Source organism: Rhododendron vialii, chromosome 8a (genome assembly GCF_030253575.1).
Source record: "Rhododendron vialii isolate Sample 1 chromosome 8a, ASM3025357v1".
Lineage (NCBI taxonomy): Eukaryota > Viridiplantae > Streptophyta > Magnoliopsida > Ericales > Ericaceae > Rhododendron > Rhododendron vialii.
Genome location: NC_080564.1, coordinates 14,965,441 through 14,992,133, shown reverse-complemented (window position 1 = coordinate 14,992,133; position 26,693 = coordinate 14,965,441). Strand labels below are relative to the sequence as shown.

Genomic DNA, 26,693 nt, shown 5'->3' with positions numbered 1-26,693 from the left:
GAGTTGTGGGTGTTGAAATCCCCTAGACCTAGCCGCTTAGTTTAAATCGTTTTCAAATCACATTTTCATTGCACATTTAGTTCACTTCAAACTACACCTAAAACTTAGCCGCTTCAAGGCCACAATACTTGCATCCACAAATCCAATCAAGCCATGATGATATTCTCATGCGTACGATCCCGGACTTCCGGATTATTATGCTTCAATGGATGTATTTATCATACGCTTGAGATGATCATATATGGATATATTGACGAACGAAGCAATAGGAACCCTAGTTTCCCTTCCCTTATCAAATAAATGAACTCTTATGAGAATTATTTTGTAATAATGAGTCAGACTCTATTCAGATTTTCAATAAAAATATTTATTAAACGTTCCCAAAATTAGGGGCGTTACAATATTTCATTTGCAAAACAAAGATAATATGATCATTACTATTGCAGTTGACATTAAAAAAACATGGTGCAAAATGAAGATAATGTCACCATTAGTGTTGCATTGGACATAAAAACAATAAATGGAATCTAGATGGGAGATGTAGGCTTGCAGGAGTCGACCACTTATGCTTGATTTTCTTTCCATTGAAGGCGAATGAAATTATGCAAGGAATCAAAGTTTCAATCCGATTAATTAAATAACAAGGCTAACATCGTAAATCGAACTAACTACTACTCAATTACATCTGATAACATGCTCTAGACCTATTAGAAGTACAGGGTCCTGCAATGGAGGAGCCAAGATTCGGCTATGGAAGTAGCACCATTTAATAGAAATCTGGTTACATGTTGTGCGAAAAAATATGAAAAAAAAAATTAAGTTAGAAAGTCATTATAATTAGGTTTTGTCGTTAATTTAAAAAAGAAAGAAAAATAAATTAAAGACTTGCTCCAGCACTCGATCATATGGCACAATGTTTGTCTTCCATATTCCCATACCGAAAAAGCTTCATTGATCCTGACAAGATATAACTACATTTGTTAAGGGGTTATCTTTGTGAACTTGCAAAATTGTAGTAATATGCCTAACAACATTTCACAGACCAAAACAAAATCGGTATGTATCGGAGAAGAGCAAAAAAACATTTCATAAATTTTTTTCCCCAAACCACGTCAATCAACATATGTTGAATGGATTGTATGATAAATTTACAGTAGTTTTCTAGTTCGGAGAAGAGCAAAAAAAAGGATATTAGACTCAAGTCGAGTGAATGAATATTGCTTTCGGTGAAAGAAATGTATTTATATTGTACGATTATGACATCTTTGACATTTTAGTCGGAATATAAGTTCCTAGCTCATATTCGGCGGATAGATCAAACAATAAGTCTTCTACACACAGATATTTCGAGCACAAAATCGCTCACGGATCACGGCGTGGGGCTCACTATGGATCCTGCACAAATGATCTGAGCCGCTCATCAAATATAAAATATTTTTTTCAAAGCCTCTTGCGAAAAATCAGCTCAATATGATACTTATAAGTGCTCGATTCAATCATCTAACTTTTCGTTATCCGAAAATCTTATTAAAAATGAAATGATTGGATCGAGTACTTATAGATATTGGATTGAGCTGATTTTTTGTAGGGGCCATAGAAAAAATATTTTACATTTAATGAACGGCCCAGATCGTTTGTATGGAACCCATAATGGGCTCCACATCGTGATCTATAGACGATTTGTGCACTAAAATAAATCCTTTTGTTTAACGGTATAGATAGATTTTGTACAGAATCAGATGGATTGAGCTATTGATGGTATTTAATTACTTTTTCCCGATAATTAATCAAAGCATCTTAACTTCGAAGTTCCAGGTTCGAAAAGAAAAGAAATTAAAGCTATAAGTAGTCCTCCAGATTAAAAAGAAAAAAATAAAAAAGAAAGAAAGAGATCGAGGGAAGAAGCTATGGGCTATAGCTAACTACTCTGCTCGATCGGCTAGCAGGACATAGATATGGCCTTGTGAATATTGAGGAAAGCTTTTTCGAAGCGTACAAACCCCATAAACCAAAATTCAAAGTTGTCCTCCGTCACTATCTCTATGTACTTTTGTGCGGGCTTGTTCACATTCTCACTTTCGTTTGCTCCTTTAATCTTCTTTATTGGAATAGAAACCTGCATGCATATATGCAAATCCGTAGAGACATTAAGGTTCCGTTTGTTTCATGTAAAATCTTTTACAATAACAAATACTATGTATTTTCCATGTAAATAATTTTACGTGAAAATATTTTACACAACTTTTCATTTCTGCTGTTTGGGTCTGTATTGGGAAAACAATGGCATTTATAGGAGGGGAAAAAAAAATCCCAAATGACAGTGAGCATTCTGAAAACACCTATTTAGCATGGTTCCTTGCCTTCTCTCTCTAAACTACTACTTTTCTCGCTCATCAAACAATGGAGGAATATGGGGTTATTATGCTTTGAATTTTTCAGATTTGGTGGAAAAGTTCTCTCGGCTGTTGCCAGGGGACATACGGGTAAAAGAATTGTAAATGATTTACGGGGATAGTTCCCGTAAGTTAATTTACGTTGATTTGGTGGAAAATATTTTGCTTGTAAAATGTTTTCTCCAACTCATGTGCAACCAAACACCGAAAATTTGAAAAATATTATTGAGGAAAATATTTTCAGCCCAAAGCCTATATTACAAGTTTACTACCAACATCCATCTCAAATCTTAACTAGTACGCCCGAGGGGCGTTTTGGCGGATAAAAAAAAAAAACTCTCAACTAGTACTATTGTATAATCCCAAATTACTTGTTTTCTTTAGGAAATCGTGAATTTTGCTTGCAACAAATAATGTAATATCATGAATTTTTTAAACATATATATTTTTTATACCAATATAAAGATCTTGTTGAGAAGAAGAAGTTGGTAAGTACCAATTTAAGAATATTATTTTTTGCGTGTAAAATACACAGTATCTTCACAAAAAGGCGAGCAATTTAGGACATAGAATTTGAGTAGTATAGTAGTATATATGTATTCTAATTGATTAAGAGGAAATGATTTTCACACTACATTTTTTGATAAGTGCACTCCTTTTTTTGTCTTTAAGTGAAATTTTTGTGTACTTTTTTTACTAACAGACAAGAAAAGATGTGCATTTATCAAAAAAATGAGTGTGAAAATTATTTTCCTTGATTAAGTACTATTTTAAAGAGCAATTTTGGTCGTTCCATACACGAGGGATTCTCTATGCCGGAAATTCCCGTGTCTCTGTGCCGAGAGATTTTCCTGTCGTTGAATTTAAAGTATTAAAAAATTTAAAAAATCACACAATCGATCCAAAGATCAAAATTGCTCCAGAAGGGACAGAAGGGATCGAACCCTTCCATACACACCCATTCACAAGGTCAATGCTCCAGAAATTGTACTAAAAACAAATGATGCCCAAAGTCTTGGTTTTTTTTTCTTCCCCCCTTTTGACCCCCAAAGTCGAGGGCTGCTACGGAAACAGACAGCCACGTGAAAAAAAAGAACTGAGTGGGCATCGTGAAAAATCAGCTCAATCTAACATACGTGTAGGTACTCAATCCAATCACATATTTTTTCTATTTAGATTTCTGATCCATGAAAAAATGAAAGATTGAATCGTACACTTATACATATCAGATTGAGTTGATTTTTCACAAGTCCATTCAATTATTTTTTAAAAATTATTTAAATGACTCGAATAATCCGTGTGAAGCCTGGAGTGGGCCGCCGTGGGTCTCCCGGTCGGTGGGCCTAGGTTATTTTGCTCAAAGTTCTGGAGGCAGTTAATTAACAAGTCGGTAAATCGACCGACTGGATTTAGGCCCCGTTTTACAACAGGAAAAAAATCTTTATTTTTTAAGAAGGCAATTTCAAGTTAAAAAATTATGGACTTATTAAAATCTAAAAATATACAATATAAATCTCATTTGAAAGAGATTTTTTATACGATACAAAAAAAATTGAAAATTTATTTTTCATTTACATTATTTTTGAGTTTGAAAATATAAAATAAGCTGCTTATTTTTTAAGAAAATTTCTGGAACGGAGCCTCAATACTCGTATATATACAGTAGTACTACATACTGAATCAATTAGTACGACAGCTAAAAGCATTGGTAGGCATCTCGTATTTTCCCACCGAGTAGACAGCTGTCATTTCTTATTAAACGAGATTCGATTCGTTTCTATTCTATTCTATTCTATGGCGTGTGAAGACTTTAGAGGCATCATCTTCTCTCCCACTGGAAGTCTACATTACGCGTTAGTAGGAGTAGGCCCCGTTCCCATTAATGTACGCGTTAGTAGAAGTAGGTCCCGTTCTCGAAAAGAAATACTCTCTCCGTCTCTAAATAAGTGATCGGTGCGTAAAATTAAATTTTCAAAAAGATATATTTATTTCAGTAAAAAAAATAATTTTTTTTCACAAATCAATAAATAATAATAAGCTCTATTAGATTGTGAAAAAAATTAAATTTTTTAATAAAAAATATGCATATTTTGTAAAACCTAGTTTCACGCGCATTTAGGGACGGAGAGAATAAGTACTTATTTTAAAAAAAAGTAATTTCAAGTTCAAAAATTATGCGTTTACATAAATAATTTTTTTATCAATATAAATTTTATTTGATAGATTTCATTGAGATATTTTATAAGGTAAAAAAAATAGAAAAATTAATTTTCATTTACATTATTTTTGAATTTGAAAATGTAGAATAAGTACTTATTTTTTAAGAAGGTGTTCTGGAACGGCGCCGTAGTATATCTAATGTACTTGATCTCCCTCCTCGGACTGCTAGCAAAAAACCAAAAAACCAAAAAAAAAAAAAAAAACGGAAGCCAAAATTGGCGACTTAAGCGAGATACATACTTCCTGAAAGTCCTTTCACTTTATGATCGATTAGGCAATGAATCAGATGAATATTTTTATAACTATAAGGTATTTTTTTAGGTATCCCCGGAACCGCTCATATATATAAATATGGGAAATGATTTTGCCACTTTTTTTTTTGTTAACGTCATTCCCCTGTAAGTGTATTTTTGCGTAGTTATAAAAAATTGTTCAGATCAAGCCATTTTCAATCATTATTTTTGTCAATTTCTTGCGGAAACTTTTAAAATCACGTTTTAAACACATTGAACGGTTCGGATCATCAAAATTTGATCAGAAACTATGATTGAGATTTGGGGTGTTTTTTTCCGAAGATACCTAAAAAAACACCCCATAATTCCCGATCAAATTTTAATGATCTAAGTCGTTCAATACGTTTAAAACGTGTTTTTAAAGATATTCGCGAGAAATCAGCTAAAAAAATATGGATAACAATACTGCTCGGGATCTTAACTCACAAATATATACATAATCATCATTTATAGAAACTACTAACAATTATTCATAGATAATTAAGGAGCATACAAAGTACGTTTCATATACAAAGTACGTTTCATAGGTATATAGGGAGTGTTGGGCACTTTTACTATATAGTATATACTAGTCTTAATCTCGTCAAGTTGGAATTTTCTGTTACTGTTACAAAGCTCAGAATATATATATAGCAAATCTTATCTTATCATAGTCGAAAAAGTCAATTCAATATTCAACCCTTAAAATTAGAATATATATATATATATATATATATATATATATATATATATATATATATATATATACTAGGCAAGGATGGGGTAGTGGAGGCATGCAGAACCGCGTTCTCCTTAGGAATAATACACACCTCCCTTCTTCCCCTCATCTGTGTTATTTACTCAAACTACAAAGATCACAAGCCTGTTTTTTCTTTTTCATTTTTTGGACATCAAAGATCTCAAAGCCTGCTTTTGTGTAGTAAAGTGAAAACTCACAAATCGATTATTGCTAGACGCTCAAAAATAGCTTCGACGCTCAAAAATAGCTTTTAAATGTTTAATCTAGCATCAATTATATAGGAGAACATCGAATTCCACAATCTGTGAAAGAGTTCTTGAGAAGGAAGAAAATTAGCTTTCCTAATTTTCTCTCTAGCTATCCATCCCCATCTAATCTCTATCTTGCATCGATCACCAAGGTAAGGAGATGATAATGTAATCGACAGAGTGCATAATTTAATCCAACAAGTGCAAACAGAGATGAGATAAATCCGGTTATCTTGAGTTAAAAACTTGACAATTTTTGGGGCTAGGTCGTAATTGAGAAATTTTTGGGAATCTCTTAGTCCCGGCGGCCGGAATGGTCTGGACCAGATCGGACCAGACCTGACCGTTACCACTTACCCATAAAAATAAAACCAACAGGAATTAAGTAGCTAGGGAGGGAGGGAGAGAAATAATTACCTTGTAAGGTGTTCTAACAACCTCTCCAGGAGTGGAATTAGAGGGGAGTATTATGGACCTTTCGCTGCAGAACGCAAGCTTGTGAGTGGAAATAAAGAGGATTCCTGCAATGGGACCGGCTGTTGTTGACAAGTAGCACTGAGAAGCCTTCAACAACTTCTCTCCATCACTACTACTCATTCCAAACACTTTTCTGAATATATTCTCTCTCCCACCTAGTTGGATTATTCTCGCCCCCAAACTCAGTTTTCCCTTCACTGTTTCTGATAACTTGGGCCCCATTTTCACTGCATACGTATATATTTTAATTCAGTCATTCAAAAAAAAAAAAGTTTACACTAATTAATTTAAGAAAAAACAGAACAGTTGAGATCGCGGACGGGATTATGAAGAAAAAGGATGCATATATGTTATAATTTATGGATTAGTACCATGATCGCGAATTCTGTATGCGAAACTGTGAGATTTTCTCCCAAGCTTCTTGTTGCTACCTGTCCTTGGATCTCCATTATCTTTATCTGCGACATCAGTTTGAAGATATCACCGTCAGACAATTACTTTTTTATAATTTTTTTATTTATCGGAAAGAACAAAATAAATGACATGAACTGTATCACGGCCCCGAAAGAACCAAACATAAAAGTATTAAGTAGTGGATCACAAAAGTGTAGTTGCTGATTTGAGAGAGAGAGAGAGAGAGAGAGAGAGAGAGAGAGAGAGAGTACTTGGTTTGAAGCTGGTTGTAGAGGGGGCATCATCATGATATGGATTATAAGAAGTGGGGCTGTGGCATGAACTGAGAGGTTCAGAGAGAGAAGAGGCGGTGTCGGTTCTCTCAGGAGTAGTAGTCTCAGAAGAGCTCTTCATAAAAGGGCTAGTAGTGTCCATATATAACTCTTGATCTTCAAACTGCTGATGTTGATTCTCTTTCATCTTCATTTCTTCTTCTCCTCCTTCTCCTCCTCCTCCTCTCTCTCTCTCTCTCTCTCTCTCTTTACAAACAAGTAGTAGTACGTAGCTGTTTTAAAATGGTAGAGGAAAGAGCAAGGAAAGGGCTCTACAGTGTAACGATGTTCGATCGGTCAACAACTGCTACTCCTACCTAAACTATTTTTGTAATTATTCCGACTTTTTCTTTTTTCTTTTTTTTTTTTGGGGAAAAGATCACTGAGTAATTATTCCAACTTACCCTCAAGTTTGCCAACCACAATCAGACAACCCCTGACAAATCGGACCACCCCTGACCGATGTGAATTGAGAAATTACCTTTCCTTAATTCCTCTTCCCCTCCTCAGAATTATACTAGTTGCACTGCGATCGATGTCCCCTTCTGTTAGTTTTTTTTTTTTAATCCCCTTGCTACTATTAAGTAGTATAACAAAAATTGATTGTCGGCAACTAATTTAGTACAAGTTTGATTTTGTCGACCCTCATTGTATTCCTATCCTATCTCTCCTCCCTCCTAATTTTTTTTTTTGTTAATATGTACCCCAAGATCATATGCTAGTGATCGTTAAATAAAAACAACTGTACCCACTCATATTAATTGAAAACTGTAGACATAGTAATGCATTAGGCTATTTATTGTAGAGCTTATTCTTGTGAGACCAAAACACTCTTTTACTTTTCCTTTCACCCAATTCTCATTCATCTCCCAGACTTTCACTCTCATTTCCACGAGTAGGAGTTCAAATATATTAAATAAATACAACTTTTTTTGGTAAATGATGCATTCCAACTTTTTTTTAATTCCAACTTCTTTTAAAAAAAATTAATCAAAAACTAATTTAAAAAATTGATGAAGGACTGGAGACAAGCATCTTAATTAGTTTGAAAAAAGGAGAGATAGTACAATTGTAAAATCAACTTAATCGGAAGAGAAATAATAGTTGCATCCTCTATGTGTGTGGTGTAGCTGTGTAGGGCTTTTGTTGATGTGTGGTTAGGGTTTTGGTTGAGGAAGAGATGGTGAGAATTGAAAATATGTTTTATAAAGTGACGGCAATAATGGTAGACTAGTTTCCTTCGTTGCCTTTAGGGATGTTAAAAACAGACTTTGATAGGCAGCATTGCAATTTGTCATACGTCAGGGGTGATCTGATTTCGGAACAATCCTTAGGGGATGCTGATGTAATTTACCATATTTCTATCTTTATCTGGTTAGTCGTTACAGAGACGAACAAAAAAAAAATGTTCATCAGAAAGACACTCTTACCCCTCAATTTTATAATGGTGATGAATTAAGTTTGATTTGCAGATTAAAAAAATGGACTTTGACGATATCATTTCAGGACATATTCGTATGGTCCAGATCTGGTTTAAAATATTTGTTTTTGTTGCCCAAAATATTAATATATTCTCTTCAAATAAGTTCTCCCATGGTTAGTAAATCCCGAATAAGGGGCAAATTGGTTTCAACTAAAAGTTACCTGTTTTTTTTTTTTTTTTAACCATCAGGGGTGATAGCCTAGTTGGTCAAGGCTTACTCCCTTTGGGTCTAGGTGAGGTAGGAGGTACTAAGTTCGAATTGTGCCGGCGCCCCTTTCGAATTTAGTCCTCCTTTATTCGGCTTGGGCCTGCTAACCCTTAGTAGGACAGTAGTTGATATGGCTCTTTGATCCTTCCCAAAATCCGCCGCGGGTCTGGAGTGGTCACACCCATGTGAGGATTGCTATGCCCGGTTGCCCCCTCCATCCTTTTTGCTTAACATTTTTTTTTGTTGTTGTTTTGTCAAAAACAAAATTATTAGATTTAAATCAGTTTTCTTTTTTGAATTATTAATTGTTCTTGACAACCAAAATTCGAAGTAAAAACTTGCAACTAAATCAAAACTAAATAAAAAAAGTTCTCCAAGCCTGTCTTATCTTAAGTTTTTTTAGAAAAAAAAAAAATCTTACAGTAACTTTTTATAATGTTTCTATTTTTCTTGTAGACACAAATAATTTATCTAAAAAAATTATTCCAAAAATGAACTCTTTATTATTTTTTTTTGTGCTAAACATCAAATTATATCAACAATAAATTATGGGTGTTGTTAATGCCAAAATTGCTTCTTTTTTTTTTAATGCCATAGTTATTGTGCATAAAAGACTTGTACCATGTGCAAGGTACAAGGCTTATATACACTATAGATTTTGCACTAACGAAAAACAGTTTTGATGTTATTATTTTTCTAGATTATTACACCTATAACTAATTTCATCTAATTTTGCCATGAAAGAGAAGGTCCAACTAAAAGCAAGCCTGCATAGAAGTTTCTAGAGATGTACTCCTTTCTGCTGCTTAGAAGAGAGAGCCCAATTCAATGTCCCCATCGTATATACTGTATATCGTATAGTCATCAAGTTGCCGAGCTTGACTATCGAGCCCAAACATGAGGAAGAACTCCAATTGGAAGAGAAAAAACTTTGACCCATTTTGTTGAAAACTTATTAATTCCAAAGAGAAAATTGCAATGAAATACAAGTCATGGTCAAAGAAAAACGAACGAAGAAATTAGTGATTACTAACCTTTGAGCGGGAGGATTTAGTTGAGAGCTTGAGAGAAGTGAGATTCATAGAAAATGGTTTACAATACTACAACATTTAATTTCACATAGTGCTGCTATTGGATTCCAATTAGGTTCAAAAATTTCATGGATAATAGGATTGCTATGCACACCACCAATACCTAACTTCCATGCATTCATATCAAAGATACCATGACCAAGGGAGGCAAACAAAACCAGGTAATTTTGGCGAATGCTATCACCAAATGCCATGCCATCCCAATCCATTCTAATTTGATCACGTTCTACTTTCACATAGCATTGTCACCACTATATACAGCTGCTATGCCATGAGTTGGGCGAGAACAAAACGGCAAAATTTCTCAGGTTTAGTCTATAATAAAGAGAGCCTACCACATTTTCAAAAAAGAGAGCCTACCAAAAATTGCAATATTCTAACGGGAAAATTAGCCATAAGGACGATAAAATAGTTTTCATTTAGGGGAAGGATGCCAGTAAAATAATTTTCAATGGAGATCCTTCAACTTTTGGAGTTTTTTAGCCATAAAGCCAAAACATGTTTAGGCATTTTCATTGAGTTTTAGGGTGCACTTTCCTATTATAGGGTTTTAGTAATTTAGGCACTTTCACAGGATACCCTAAGATTTTAGACATTTTCAAATATATGGTACCCTAGGATTTTAGGCACTTTCGTAGGCACATTTGTCCTTATATTTGATTGCAAAAGGTGCTTGTCCTTAAGCTTAAAAAATGTAAATATGAGGAATTTTTTGCTATGTCTCCCTATTCTAATTTTCTCTCCTACAAGTATTTGTACTTTGTAGACTATCAACCTATGGATCATTACAATGCAAAGGAAGAGGAGGAATTGAGATTAATCAACTTACTGTAAGCTTCACTGTATCAGCACCTCTCTCCGTCCACTGATTGCATGCCTTACTGAAACAATATTAAGCTTGGCCTTCCTGAAAATTTTGTCCATGGAAATGAAATCAAATCAAATCCTCATGTTGTAACAACTACTCCCTCCGTCCCCTTATTACAGTCCAGTATTCCATTTTGGGCTGTCCCTTAATAAGTGTCCATTTGGTAAAGTTAGTGGGTAAAAATTGGTGCATTGTCTATTTTGTCCCTAAAAGTAGATTCCATTTTGAAAAGTTAGTTAGTAAAAAGTGTAATGATGATGGGTAAGTAGGGAAAGTGGAGGAAAAAGTTGATTTGAAAGGTATAATGATGATGTTTTTTTAATAAATTGGAGTTACGAAGTAGGACATTTAAAAAGGGACGGAGGGAGTATTAAGATTACAAAAATCCAAGAGTGCAAGATCTTCTTCACCAGAAATGATGAAAAAGAGACAAAAATTAATCAACAAACTAGATGAAAAAGCAAAACCCCAAACCCAATTCCCATTTTCTCCAATCTCTAGATTCCTAGCAAGCTTCACCTTCTCAATGGTTAGACCAAAATTGAAAATCATCCACAAAAGCAACCACGAAGTGATCATAAGTAAATAACCACCAATCACCCTTCCCTATCGGCCAACATATAGATTTTAAACTATTTTGGATGGCCTTAACCCTGCTACCTCATCACCCATTGCTGGGCATTCATTCGAACACGTAGTAAGCGCTTTCGTCTTATTTTTTTGTATTCTCTAACCAATGGGTTAGGGCTAAGCATCATACCTCAGTTTAACAAAATATAAAAACAGCACACAATTAGGAGAGGGAAACAACTGTTAAATAATTGTTTATAGCCATTTTAGGCAACTACCCTTTCGAATGGCTCGGTTCCTTTTTTTTTTTAACAGCGAAGAAGAAATTTTATTAAGAGGGAAAAGGGAGGTACAAGAAAGAGAGAAAGGGAAAAGGAAAATGGCATCACAAAATGGCATCACAACGCCAAGAATACATCCCAACGAAGTTGGCACCTAACCCGGCGACAATCATATGCCATGAACCCCAAGCTAGTTGATAAGGAATCAACCAACCCAGAATTCACAAAACAAACCCCAACAACCATGGAAACATACCGTTCCATGACATGTGATGGGTCCGGAATTCAATTCAGATGTCGGTTGGTGTCGGCACTGGTCCCTAAGGCAAGTGGCAGTCGTGATGCACATGATGGCCCGATGATATAGTCAGAAATACAACCACAAACCAAAAGATAGATCTCCCATGAAGCCCAAGCCAAGCTAAGATGCTATATGGCAAATGATTTTTGAATCACAGCAACCTTTGAGAATCCATAGCGAAAGGCAGCCTCACTGAAGTCCCCTAAACATATCCCTCAATCAAGACCACATCAGACAGGTTTGATCTCCAGATTGACAAGGAGAGTAACCACTACTGGAGCTCAACTTTTGAGTAATCACTGAAATTATCTAACCATGTCTTTCAACCGCAACCCACAGCAAGATCAACTTCGAACTCCAAAAAGAGAATAAGTTCAGGTTATGGATAAGAAAACCGTGATTTGCGGCATCCAAAATTTGCTGCTCCCAACATAAGCCTTGTTTTTCACAGTTTTCTTAGTCCTCCAATAATGGAGTTGAGAAGGGAATGATGGCAGTAAGCCTTGAAACCCCAGTACTCTTAGCCCTTCAAGAATAGGAGTTGAAAGAGACATATCCCCCACCACCACAGAGCACCCCCAACTCCCAACACAGTTTATGAAGCACCATACAAATAACCCACCCAATTCAAAACCACACCCAGTGAGTTTGAAAGGATTTGGACCCCAATCCCTATCATCCACCTTTAACAAGATAGGGCAATGATCAGAAATTGTTCAAGGAAGTCCCCATTGCCTTAGTTTAAGTTTATCAAGCCAATCATTGTGCAGTAGAAATCTGTCTATCCTACTCCATTTTTCCCCAATTTGAGAGTTGGACCAAGTGCAATTCCTTCCCAGAAGTTGTAAGTCCACTAGCTCCATATCTTCAATAAAACTATTAAAATCCCTCATTCCTCTATCCCTATTTGAGCAGCCTTGTCTTTCATTAGTGTTCCTTAACTTATTAAAGTCTCCACCCAAGCACCAGGGAAGATCAAAATGGTTTTTCAGGTTATCAAATAAAGCCCAAAACACCCTTCTATCAGTTATAGAGCAAGGCCATAGACATTTAATATCCTTCCCTTTTTCGAAAAGAGGAAAAAGGGGAGAGAGAATGAGGGAGATTTACCTCATACCGCATGAACAAACTAGTCTTCTGTCCATTTAAAACCGAAAAAAGTGATAACAATTCTTTCAAAAAGTCCATTTTTGCACTTTGACAAACTAATGCAAAATTTAGTGCTCGAATTCAAGAACCAATAACTCATTTTTACATGAACGGATTTTGTGATTGTTTTACATGACTTGTCATGTACAAAGGCTTTTTTTTTTAATTTTATCTACACGAAAAACTTTTTCCTTCAATTTGAGTCAATGAATATCCTATGGACTTACTCATCTAAATTCATTATGTCAACATTAACAATTAAAACTTAAGAGATGAACTTTGGTAATATGCATCAATATTTGAATGAACAAACCCAACTCAAGATTTGAGGCATTAGGAAATCAACAACTGGACTGGTACTTCCAAAATAGAACTACAAAAAGCAATTACAGTGAATGCCATGATGTTTTCCATACCTCATTAACCAATTGATAGGATTCAAAACATCGCTCTAGATCTAATTAAGACACCTTGGAACAACCATACTCATTGCACAAACAAGGTTATCAATTTAATTTCACTAATTTAGAGAGAGAGAGAGAGAAAGAGAGAGAGAGAGAGAGAGAATGAAACTAATTTCAAGCTCATTAATGCTATCACTATGATTCACGACAACATGCTTCTAAAAATCAAAAAACAAAAATGCATTCGCAGTAGGTATGCATTGCAGTTCTAAAGTGAGCAAAATCATATGAAGTTTACACTGATATACTCTAGAATGTTCTTTCCCAATTATCCATTTGAGCTATTCAAATTTTACTTCTTCATGAAGTGTAACACGAAAGTTGTAAGTAATAAGCAAGGGAAAAGAGACGAACTTTCTGAAACTTTGGAGATCGTATCTAGCATTTTGTGCAAGCGAATGATAAATAACTCAAATTCACTTAACAAAGTAAAAGTAATACTAATTAAAAATAACCATTCTTGACAATGCAAGCTCAAGAACCCAAAACACATAGCCAAAAGAGACAATTCGTTGGGAAAAGACCCTATGTAGCTAGATGATTCTATTTACACCAAGAACTAATCACTTTCTTTTTTGTATTTTTTTTTTCTAAACCACCAAGTAAAATACAAATGAAAGAATTTTCAATTCATATCCATCATCATTTGGATATGTAATAACAAGTGGATGACCTTAAGCAAAGGTCGTTCCAAAGCATCTAACAAACAGATCAAATCCTTGATAACCAAAATGGAGTATAAAACATATCACACTGCCAGAGCAAAATCCCTCCACAAAATCTTGATAACCTACCACTTAAATGAGTTTCTATTCCATAGAAATTGAGGATGGGAGTATACCACATGAGTCCAAGAACGGAGGATTGTTGAGCATCTCAACGAGTGCTCTAACTTGGGAGTATACCACATGAGTTCAAGATCCACGACGGAGAAAAACCAAAAGTACAAACATAAATGAGAAATAAGAAAGAAGAAAAACATAATAAAACCCACAACTATACAAGTGCATAAATTAAGTAAAGGTTACACCATTTCCATCTATTTCGTACATAAAACAAACACACACACACAAAAAACCATTACTGTTTCTCACCCATATTACTCATCGAAAAAAGCAACTGACTAAATCAGAGTTTCGCTCACAAAAAACAAAGACGAAGATATATAGAACATGCCCAGAAACACAACTAATATAAGTGAAATCTAATACTATCATGCCTAAAACCTATAACTATTTTCTTTTACCATCAATAATCATGTCTGCATCTCCTAACTACCTATAGCTTCTATGTTGTTGGCATTCATGAGGAAATGACTCATAAGAGTTTATTTGAGATGCCATCTTCATTCAGTAGCTTAGATCAAGAATCGCTTAAGAAGTTTGGTGAGATGCCATGACTTCTTCATTCAATAGCTTAGATCAAGAATCGCTTAAGAAGTTTGGTAAAGCCATGCTTTCTAAGTGTATTTGAAATAATAGCAAGAAAATATTGTCCTATGATACAAAACAAAGCCATAGGAGCAAGTGTAAGTTAGGTTTTCACATGTATACATTAATACAACGCACATTACTCATCTCATACAAACAAAACATAGCGCTCTTTTTTTCTCCCTTTGTCAATTTCAAATAATGAACTTACTAATACTTTACCCACTCGACATTGGGAAATACTAAAACCCACCGTACTCTTTAACAGATCAGAGCACACCAAAGTATTAAAAAAAGGGTAAGTAAGAAATTTAAAGGAATAAGAAAGAAAAAAATCCAAGCTTAATTGATCGTTTAATAAATGGTCTAAAAGAAGATCAAATACAGTCCAAGTGAAAATAGAACCGTGTACAGGAACATATGGTTTCGTTAGCGCATGCATATGTACCCATTTGGTAATTCCATAGAATGATTAGTGAACAAACCCGACATAAAAACAAAAAGAAAATAAAAATCCATGTACTAAGTAGAGAAACAAGACAACCAAAGGAAATTGAATTTCCATATCTTTCTAAAATCAAAATCTTGAAAAACTTACTAAATTACTGGATACCATTTGGTACCATAGTTTCTTTAGCATTGTCTATATTCCTAAATCCACGAAGCACGGATACCAAGTTGAAAAACTCACATATAGACAACAAACCCAAAGAAACTAATAGCAAACATGTTTAAGGAAATAACAACTTCTATGTCAATCGAAACCAGAATCTTGAAAAAGTGTCCTAATAAGATTAACCATGGGTTCTTTAGCACTATGAATATCTATATTCACACGTACAAAGTACAAATACCCAGCTGGGAACACCATATATGCTTTGTGCTCTATGTGTAGGCTTTGTACTGTGCCTAAGGGACCTTCATTGAGGGTTATATGGGCTTTGTCAATTGCAATTACCTTATCTAGCTCATCGATCAAATGGTGCAGCTGCAGTATCCCTTCCCAATCCACATACCTTGGCCTCATACTACGAACAAGCTAACGGTCCTCATACTCCAATAGTGAAAAGCCTCATTCTTTGGTTTATTCCTTATTACCTTGTTACTTGAAAGGACTCAAATGGGAACCTTATAAAGGTTGGAGAGTCAGTGTCACGCAGTGGTCATGACTTAAAATATAGGGCTGATTGGAATTTCGGTAACAAATACTCGGCGTTGTTTAATCTTGGCGATGTTTTTGAGTGGGATAATAAAAAAAGGACACAGGGCTTGAAGAAGAAACTAAAACAAAATTAAAATCATATTTGCAATTAAAATTTAAACAATTATCTTGATGGGAATTTGCAGCTACCATGATTTGAAATAAGAAACTAGAACAAAATTAAATGTAATTTATTTATTTTAATAAGAAAAAGGGATTGTGATTATGGGACTGAAATTCCCCCCCCCCCCCCCCCCCCCCCCCCTGTGAGCATTAGTACCACTAGCCAATTGAAGAAAACCTACCGCATAAAAAGAGCGTTTGAGTTTGGAGCAAAATCAAAATCTGACAAGGAATTATTCTTCATAAAGCCGTTAACTGTATGCAAACCGTGAGGTGTATCCTTATCAGATTCCAAATGAACAGCGAAAGAAATCACTGCCCTTTGGGCACCTCATCCGATATCTCCACTCATGGGCCGGCCATCCAACTTTTGTCAATGAGTTGCATTCACAAGTATAATTTGTCAAAAAACTAGAATAGTTCACGATAATTTTAGGTGAAGAATTGACGAAGATATAGTAGGCTAGATATACCTGCGACAAATTGAAGCAACATAGAATGGGTTGCATAATCAAGTATAGCATGTTCACGACTGATATGGTTAAATCTCCAATATGAGGCAAGCTAATGTAAAAAGGTTGAATATTAAATATACGTCCCCACAAATTTCAATACATCTAATTTTTTGATCACCTCAATACATCTTATACATCTAATTTTTTGATCACCACAATACATCTAATTGGTTCACATTTTGATGGCTACAAAATTATCCGGACTTACGGCTACAATCTTTACATATCCCACTGACTCTCCCAAACCAATCCAAAGTTTTTTGAAGGGTGTAGTTTGCTTGTGAACAAACATGGCAAAGTGGAGAATATAGGTGATTATTCTCGACTAATTATACAAAGTTAACTATTCAAATAAGGTGGTATTAGGATGTTTACCAAAATCACCATGTTTTATGAAGCAATTAAGCAATTTGTAGTAGTTAATAGTTTGTCATGTCATCTCATAAGAGTTTATTACTTCGCACTCAAAATTCCATATAGCGAAATGATCAAATCATTATTAATAGCTCCATTCTAGAAACTAAAACATGACACCAGCCTACGTTCCACTTATACGTATCTCTATAGCATCAACATCATCTCTTCTAAGAAGCTCAGCAGTAGCGGAAACATCTCATATTTATGTTATAGCTCCTAGATCAACTAACCAAGTTTCATCAAACAAAGAGAAATTAAAATGGCAAAACATCAATAAGGGAGTTTGAAGTGGGACACACACAGATGATTGGCAAAAAATGAATTGAAAAGAATTGAAGTCGAACAATTGAAATACCTACTTATTTTGTCATATGGACAAACAGGTAGGTAGCGACTGCAGCCATAGCAACGTTCAGTTATTACTCCACCATGCATCAATGTTGGTAACAAATGTTGGAATGTAAATAGTAAAGCACAATGGAGATATATTTCGTAGCTGAATACTTTGGCTTTGTGGAGATAGTACCTGACGTATACCAGCGACACCTTCTCCTATAATTCTGTTATTCCGTACAAGGAAAAACTATTTGTTAAATTGGTAAGACGAATCCTAGGAGTTTCATATGATGAGATCATTGTCATTTTTCATCAAACCGATATGTGTGGGTGCCCCGCATGGATGATCCGAGCCATTCAATAATTTAAAAAAAAAATGACGAGTGGGCTTTGTTAAAAATCAGCTCAATCCGATATGTGTGGGTGCCTCGATCCAGTCTTTCATTTTTCCCGAATCCGAAAAAGAATGAAAGATTGGATCGAGGCACCTATACATATGAGCTAATTTTTCACAAGCCTACTTAGGTTTTTTTTAAATTATTGAACGGCTTGAACCATCCGTGCGGGCCCGAAGTGGGCCCTGCGTGCCCGTCGGTGGCTCCCTTCAGTTTCTTTAGACTTAGCGGGATAAAAATTCCTTAGCCGACAAACCAGGATTTTACTCTGAACAACACTTATTCTATCCGAGCCACAGAAGCAAACAAGGATTATATTTACTACTTACGCCCTAATTCATCATTACAAATCTTACTGGGTTTGCAAAATGGGAAGCAAATGGAGAAAAGCAAACCACACACTGACTTGCTTCTTTGTTTCTCGTAGCAAATTAGAGGACTCACCGTCATTCTTTGATGACACACTGCTCTCTACAGCATCCATCAGTAAAGATTTCTGAATGCCTACAATATGGAACCTAATCGTCCAAAATTCATGGCTAAGTTCTTTGAAACGTCTTTGCCAATTGTCAATTGTTTTTCAGATGCCTAAAACACACAGAGATTTTCATTCTCACTCCAGAGGAGGATATAATACTCTCGAAGTCAACATGGTATGTTACATTTTATAGATATTGAAATTATTAACGACACGTCGGTGGCACTAACATTGATCTATTAAATGATGGACAACTAAGTGTCTCCACCCTCTGTGGCCTAACATCAATCATATTGGACTAAAGGGAAGCACCACAAAAAAAGTAACATAGATAATTTGGGCAAATCTAAACAAACCCAACAGAGTACCATCAAAAAATGACTCATAGGAGGTCAACCTGTAATTCAAGAAACAACAGAATATTTAACCCTAACAATATCTAAAAAAAATTCACCTCCACGATCTTAAAAATTGAACCTTACTTGTCTACTAAGAACGGTAAAACACACAAACTGAGTAGCTAGGAATGAAAAGTGAAAACTTGATATTGAGTAACACCAAGTGTTGAATTCAAATAATTGAAGGCAAAATATAATCAACATGCTTTTTCAAGAAACTAAAATATCATCTTTGAGAGTATTATAAACCATGACTTAAAGACCTGCAACAAATAATAACTTGAATATCAGAATAACGTAAAGACCTATAACTTTCATATCCTTGAGCCTAGCTTTGCCTTTATACCACCGAAGAACCAAGTTATCCTACGATTAAGGTTTGGGCAAATACGCATTCCTTGGTCATTAATAGTTAAGTTCACTTAAACAACTAAAGCCAAACTAACATTAAAAAATACAAAACAAAAAAAAACTAAGAGAGCAATTACAAAGAACATACCAAAAGCGATCTCAAATTATAACTCGGAAAAAAATTCTAAAATCAGAAGAACTTTTATAGAGTGAGATGAGAGCTTTACAGTCGCAATACGGACTTGAAAGAAAGATTGGTAGTGCTACAACTCATCCTATACCAAAAGCACTTTTCTTCTTCCCTAGCAACACCTCTTGCTCGGCCATATTTGATAGTTACGCTTTAGTGTTGATGTGGCCTAGCATAACAGAGCATAGAAATACAGAAATACAACCAACTCATAAATACCACCAAAGGTGGTAGCCTAGTGGGTAGGGTGCCCTTCATCCCCAAGTGAGACTCGATTTCGAGTCTTGCCCGTGGCAAGGGGGTGTGGGGGTAAACGCTTGTGCCCACTTGTACCTAGGTGGTGCTGTGGCGACGACCTGTCCTCTCGGACAATAGTTATGGCTCGAACCGGACATTCCACAACGGGTATGGAGCCTCTATGGTCACGCCCAATGGAGGTTGCTAAACTGGTCGCTCCCTCCCACCCTTTTTTTTGATTAAAAAAAATCAACTCATAAATAATCGAACTCAAGAAAAAAAACATTGGGTAACACGAAGAAAAGAAGAAGAACAATGATATTTGTATTGCTTTAAACTATTTAAGTCTAGAGGATTTTCTGTCACATTTTTCCAACACAAAATGCAAAATCCAGCATCAATGCACATCCACAATATTTGCATAATACAATAACGCACTTGCGCAAAGCCGCAAGCCCATCTTTTCTTATTTAGTCAACCTTCCACCCATGGCCATGGTTATCAATAACGTAAAGCAACTACAATAAGCAACAAAACCTTATACTAAAGACATACCTAATTGAACCCGTGTTCTATAATGGTTTGAGTTGATGGAGAAGATTTGGACCGGTGCCCGTAGAACCATGGGTTCGATGAAAATACTAGTATATATAAATATATATATATATATATATATCTCTCTATATATATATATATATATGTGTATACACACACACACTTTCTCTCTCTCTTTCTCTATATATATATATATATATATATATATATATATATATATATTACAAGGACATAGGTAATAACTAATAATGAAAAAAGACCTAGCTATGGGGCACACCCAAGAAACATTTAACAACTAAGAAGACTCACACAAATGAACAAAAGATGGTTAAAAGGGGATAAGGCAAAGTAACATTGTTAGAAAAAAGAGGTAAATCGAGGAAGCATACTCGATCAGAATTGACAGTGCCCAAACATGTGCATCATTGCTTGTGTATTGCCATACAAACATATGCACGTAGCAGCAAACCAATTTTGACAATAAGAAGGTGAACAACTGATATCAGTACATATGGGCACAAATACAAAACATCCTCGCCATTTATGACACAGAGTCGTTTCATGAAACATGCATAAATATCAAAAGCAAAAGTTGAAGTTGAAGTTCTGAAGGAAGAATGAATCTCACCAGAGAAGGATATATTACTCTCAAAGTCAGCATGATATGTTATCGACTGATGCAACGGAAGATGCAAAGTTGGTTACAGAACCAATGATGACCCGGTGCGATCACTGCATACCTGCTACAAACAGAAATAGGAGTGCCCGATAGACGGCGGCGAGGCTTAGGCTGCCCGCCGGTGAGCAAATATCCAATAGGCCTAGATCTGTATTGCTGAATATTTAGAGTAAATGGTTACAATGCTAACACAAGCATAAATAGAGAAAACACTAGAAATCTATACCTAAAATAGAAGATTACATAAAGATATGACTACGATATTATCACGATACGAATCTATGCCTAAAATACAAGAAAATACGACGAGATCAGAATGCATATACATTCACATATAGTTGTTAACACCATAATGATGTCAACAGTCTGCAACATTGGGGAGTTAGTGAAAGTCACCAGAATGATGTCAACAGGCTGCAACATTGAGGAGTTAGTGAAAGTCACCAAAATCACAAAACTTGAGAATAAACATTACAATTATTGTTTACAATTGTTAGGATGCCCTATCAAATCTATTTAAGGCCAAAGAATGGAGGGGTCCTTAGTGAAAAGAAAGGAACAAACACATTGAAGATATCACATGATAGCTACCAACACCGGCATGATGTCAATAGGTTGCAACATCGAGGAGTTAGTGAAAGTCACCATAATCACCACAGAGCCATTTCATAAGTTGAACATAGGTTAGCCACGACCTTGCATCTGGCATCGTCGTCAGTTTTACCTCTGAATGGTAAGCTCAAGCTCATGGTGAACTTGAGTGACATCTGAAAAAGATGATGTTAATGCTATGACTTCTAAAGAAAATAAAATGATGTTAAGCTTGTCTTAATTGTGTAACAATCGTTTTCAATCTAGGCAACAAAATGCAAGCACGTAAACCAGCGGTTTTTTAAATTTTCTCATAATAGGGATATGCTAGATTAAGGAATCACCCATAACACTATTTAGCACCAATGTACCCCATAGCTTGAAACATCTGTAGCAAACAAAAAGAGACATTATTCAGCCAAAACCATGATATATTGAAACATAAATTCATTTCTTAATCCCAAAGGTCCAGCAAGCCACCTTGGGCATAATATGTTGAAGGTTGGTCCGTACCCAATGTACCCTTAACACTGCCAAAATGGGAAGACTAAACCGGTTGGAGTTGACTTTTTGCAAGCCAAGTCAATTCTACTTTGTATGCGACCGTATAAAAATCCTCACATTACAATTACAGAAAACTAAAATAGCTGAAACCATAAGCTTACAGGTAATAATAATATATAGTAGGGAACAATTTAAGATCCATGCTAAAGCATCCAACTTAAGACCAATTGGCAATGATTGGAGAGGCCGCTCAGACTCATACACTAGTTTTGGAGGAGATAATTAATCGATGTGGGACAATTTCTAACACTCCCCCTCACGTGCAACCCCCGACTCGCACATGAAGAGGTCAATAAAGGATCCAAAACACACGGATCACAACGAAACAAAGTGCAATTATGGCACAAACAAAGGAAAAAAGCCTCCGAAAACCTAGCTCTAATACCATGTTAAAGCATCAAACTCAAGACCAATTGGCAATGAGTGGAAAGGCCACCCAGACTCATAAACTAGTTTCGGAGGAGATAACTAATAGATGTGGGATAATCTAATAGATGTGGGATAATTTCCAACAATCCATATCTTCTTTTCTTTTCATTTTACGTAACCAATTCGATGTTAGTATGTTAATAAGCTAGATTACCACGATCGGGCATTTGACTATTCTTCGTAAGCTCAAACCCCAAACCTCCCCGAGAAACCTAGGAGTATAAGCACTTGAGTTAAAAGCTCAATATCATATCACGTATGCACAAAAGGTTTGTAGAACTGAAAACATTAATGTTACTAATAGTCAGTTTAAGTCTAGTTTTTCCTCTTAGGTCTTTCAAAGTTCAACTACCATAATACAAACAAATAGCAAATTGAGTACACAAAATCCTCACCAGCAAGATATTTCAAATGCCATAGCCGTAATTGTATGTCCAAGAATCATATTGGTAGACAGTATTATATGGCTGTACGAAGTCAAGATAAGTAATGGCAAACTACAACATTCCAGATCTGGTATGAGGGAATACGTAACTATGGGTGCTCGTGGGGGTAATAGTGGTGTAAAATGTATGCTATCTATGCATAAATATCATAATACTCTCAAATAACAAAGTCTATGGTCTACCTGATTGCTATGGATCACAATTGGCTTGGAAGTTCATATAAAAGAGAAACACCAAAGAGAGTCGTCCAGTGTCGGTGAAGGGCACCAATGATGCCAAGAGACCATTGGAAATCTTATAGAGGTTGGCACCCACGTCTGAATTAAACTAAGTAATTAAGTGTAAGAAAACTAAAATATGGACTTAATATTCCTTTGTCGAAACCATTGAGGTACTACTTACTTTCATGAGTAGAAAGACTCTCTTCACATTGTTTTGTGGAGTCCCATAAGCCAAAAATGTCTGTTCAGATAGAAGAGGAAAAGTACATTGTACTACGGTCAAAGCAGAGATGGAAGTCCACAAAGCAGACTAACATACAAAGTTTAAAGTTAATAAGATTCAATACATGCATCACCAACATGTTGTGTATGTTGATCCAGAATGCTAGCTTCTCCTCGTGTTTCATCTTCCTGGGATCTACTTCCTCTAACTGACAAATAAGTGACTTATCACAAAACAACTCAATTAGCCAATGTGAAATTGATATAAACAGGGGATTTAGAATTATGTTGGCTTAATTCAAAGATACCCCACTGATGACTTTTTTGCAAAACATGTCATAAGGCTCACCTATAATCTTGTAACATGTACTCAACTTCACCCAATTTCTGATCTCTACATATAGATGCCACTTCAACCATTGTGTTGTATGGCCCGTTGAACTCCTCTAGTCCTTCCACATGGAAAGGATTATCTAACCGTACATCAAAATAAGAATATTTTTCTGAACCCTGGACTCCAACTATCACATTGTTCTTGTGGAGAGAATGCGCTCATTGATGACAATGATGAACTGGGAGATGAGAGACCATGACTCGTCAAAGGTGGGTCTGCGAGTTTGCAGTATATGGCCGCCATGCATTTGATCATATCTTCAGAAATCCTGTTAGGTGTCTCTAGAATGTGGTCTGAAATACATGTGCCAAGATGCTCTGCCAAACTGATCACATTTGAAGATGCATTCTGAGCATAACAGAAGTCATAATCCATAAATTTGATATACATCATTTACAAGGATTAGTCTCCTTTTCAATCAGTTTTATTATCAGTTTCACAAATCTATGTCCGAGACGTTTGGGACATGGACGCATTTGGGCATTCCTCCTTGATACATGTTGGACACGCTCAAATAATTGTTTTACCACATTTTCAAGATGGATATCTGGGACACTTCGAGAGGTCAAAATACAATTTGCATAAGATGGAGCTTGCACAATGTCCTTGGATGCTTGGTTCATAGATGCTTATCTGAGTGGCTTTGTTGTTTTCATCTCCTCATACAGTGACTATCATTTATTTCGTTCCCCAGCTTGATTAAAAGAACTGTTTTTGTCAGCATTTTACAACATTACTGTGCCTAGTGTTTTGGAGTCCACGCTTCTTAAATTATGTGGATCCTTAGCGAAAACAAAGGGAAAGACCATATACAACATGCAGTTTGTTTCATCAATGAAGGTAATACTCCCTCACGCTGTGACAATGAAAGAAACAAACTCATAGATTGAAATTTGCAAGTTTAGATGATTAAGCTTAGGTTACCACCATCATAGACAAAGGTTGAGAATGACAGGCACGGACAGCTTTACCCAGAGACTCAGCTAGAGGAGAAGTTCTAGTGGGGAGAACTGAACGGTTAGATAGTGAAGATTGGCAGCAGTGATCATCCGTTTCTGTTCCCTTCTCTTCACCTATATCACTGAATTCATTCCATGGGTTGGCAAGCTACTGAAATGTAGCTTGAAAAGTTGCAATTTCCCTCTTTGTTGCGATGCCAGATCTTGAAATGAGTAGATGTTTTCCCCTTGGGATGGTCAATGTTGACTTCAGTCTTTCATCTTTCATTGACAGAGATGGGGGAGTTTGTTGATCAAATGCTTTCCGATTCAATGAGGGAAGATACTGCTCCAAATGCCCAACTTCAAGCTCCAATATGGCAATTTCTTTAATCAGTTCTGTCGCTCTCTGGAGTCAAATAAAACAACTCTTTCAATTCAATCAGAAAGAAGTACCGGTGGAAAGCAAAAACAAGTGAACATAAGTCTCAAACACTAAATAGAAATCTCGCAAAGATAGAAGAGCCAAGAATTTTTTAAAACCGTTTGAAATGTAAAAAATTTGTTTCTATGTCTTAGTATGTGGAAAATAATTGATAGGGAAGATATAACAGCCTAAAATTGATACAGATGAGTTAAAGATATATTTAAGCTACGTACTTTACAATTTTCATAAGAAATAAAGGCAAAAGATAGTCTCAATATGTAGGGGAGGGGGTTGGAGGGGGAACTTTAGTTAGATTAAGACAAGAAGCAACTACCTTAGGAATTGAGGTTTCATTTGTGACATCATGAGAGGAACTGATACCCTAGTCCTTTTTCTAAGGCACAGCGAACGACAACTTGATCTTGCAATCTCTTTTTAAGCTGTAGAATCTGCACAGAATTGTGATCAAAATTACAACAACATTACCCGAGATTCAATGCCTATCGCAAGACAGGACCTACTCATGCCATGAGCAAGAACATGAACCAATTATGCATCTTTTGAAACATTGTGCTTTGATATTGACATGTTCTTGTTGTAGACACCCCAATTTGGCTTAACAAGTATTTCGGGTCCCACCTTGGGGGACGATCCCGATGATGACCATGTTTCTAATTGTCGTGGTTGACTTCACCTAAGCCCAATGAGCTTTGTGGGCCTTTTAGCCCCTTATAAAGCCCAATCCAGAGCTAAAAAGCCCAAATAGCCTAAAATCCAGCTTTTAAGGAAAATCGATTTGGAGGTAGGCAGATCGATTTGAAGGCCGATAGATCGATTTGTCTGAGTTTCAGAAAAACTCTAAAAGAAAATTGATTTGGAGGCCGACAAATCGATTTGGAGATCGACGGATCGATCTGCAGACCGACAGATTGATTCACTAGAAATCAGGAGCAGCTCGCGAAAATCCCTAAACCGATTGAATTTACTTCGTAAGCACGAAATCAACCTCAGTGACCTAGTTTTCCATATCCAAACCTCTAAATCCTACAGTCTACATTGATTCTCGTGCCCTATATAAAGGGGTTTAACCTTAGGGCTTCATACATTACATACAACTTTTATACCCAAATTCTCTAAGCATAGTCTGTCTCTTACCTCCATACTCTGCCAAATCCACCTCTCATACATCCTCTACTAAACCCCTAACTTCCTGTGAGCAGCCGCATCCGAGAGATCAAATCCCCAAAGAACCCACTTAGTTCTAGGGTTTGTGTGAAGTCAATCACTACAATCAACTTCAATCTGAGCAATCCAATCTTTAAGGGATCAAGGTGGGAAGGCCACAAGGCCTTTGGTAATCTTTAATTTTTGTTTCGTTGTTTAAATCCTTATTTCCCGCCTAATTAATTTTTTTGTTCTGGCGTGAAGAAGAACATCGGTGAGACTCTGATTATTCGGCCGATACATTAAACCAGCATGATCTACTGGCCGGCAAATCTATTCTCCGGGTGACAGATCAATTTGCTGGGACAGTTTATTTTTCTACTGTTTTCTATCTTATTCTGCATGGCGTCCCTTCCCCTATCCTGTGTGATTTATTTTCTGTCCTGAATCACTTATTAAATATTTCATGGCTAAAAACAAGT

General features: G+C 35.9%; 1 protein-coding gene and 1 pseudogene across 1 annotated transcript; both read right to left on the bottom strand.

Annotated features, from left to right (window-relative positions):
• Positions 1–1,747: 1,747 nt before the first annotated feature.
• Positions 1,748–7,433, bottom strand: LOC131298034 (putative GEM-like protein 8). Its single transcript, XM_058323298.1, has 4 exons — positions 7,036–7,433; positions 6,742–6,828; positions 6,311–6,597; positions 1,748–2,116 (listed from the first exon to the last, which is right to left on the bottom strand). Exons 1-4 carry the CDS (start codon positions 7,247–7,249, stop codon positions 1,940–1,942), a joined length of 765 nt encoding a protein of 254 aa, XP_058179281.1. The 5' UTR covers positions 7,250–7,433; the 3' UTR covers positions 1,748–1,939.
• Positions 7,434–10,243: 2,810 nt separating this feature from the next.
• The window catches only part of LOC131298586 (uncharacterized), a 38,665-nt pseudogene continuing 22,215 nt past the window's right edge, over positions 10,244–26,693 (bottom strand).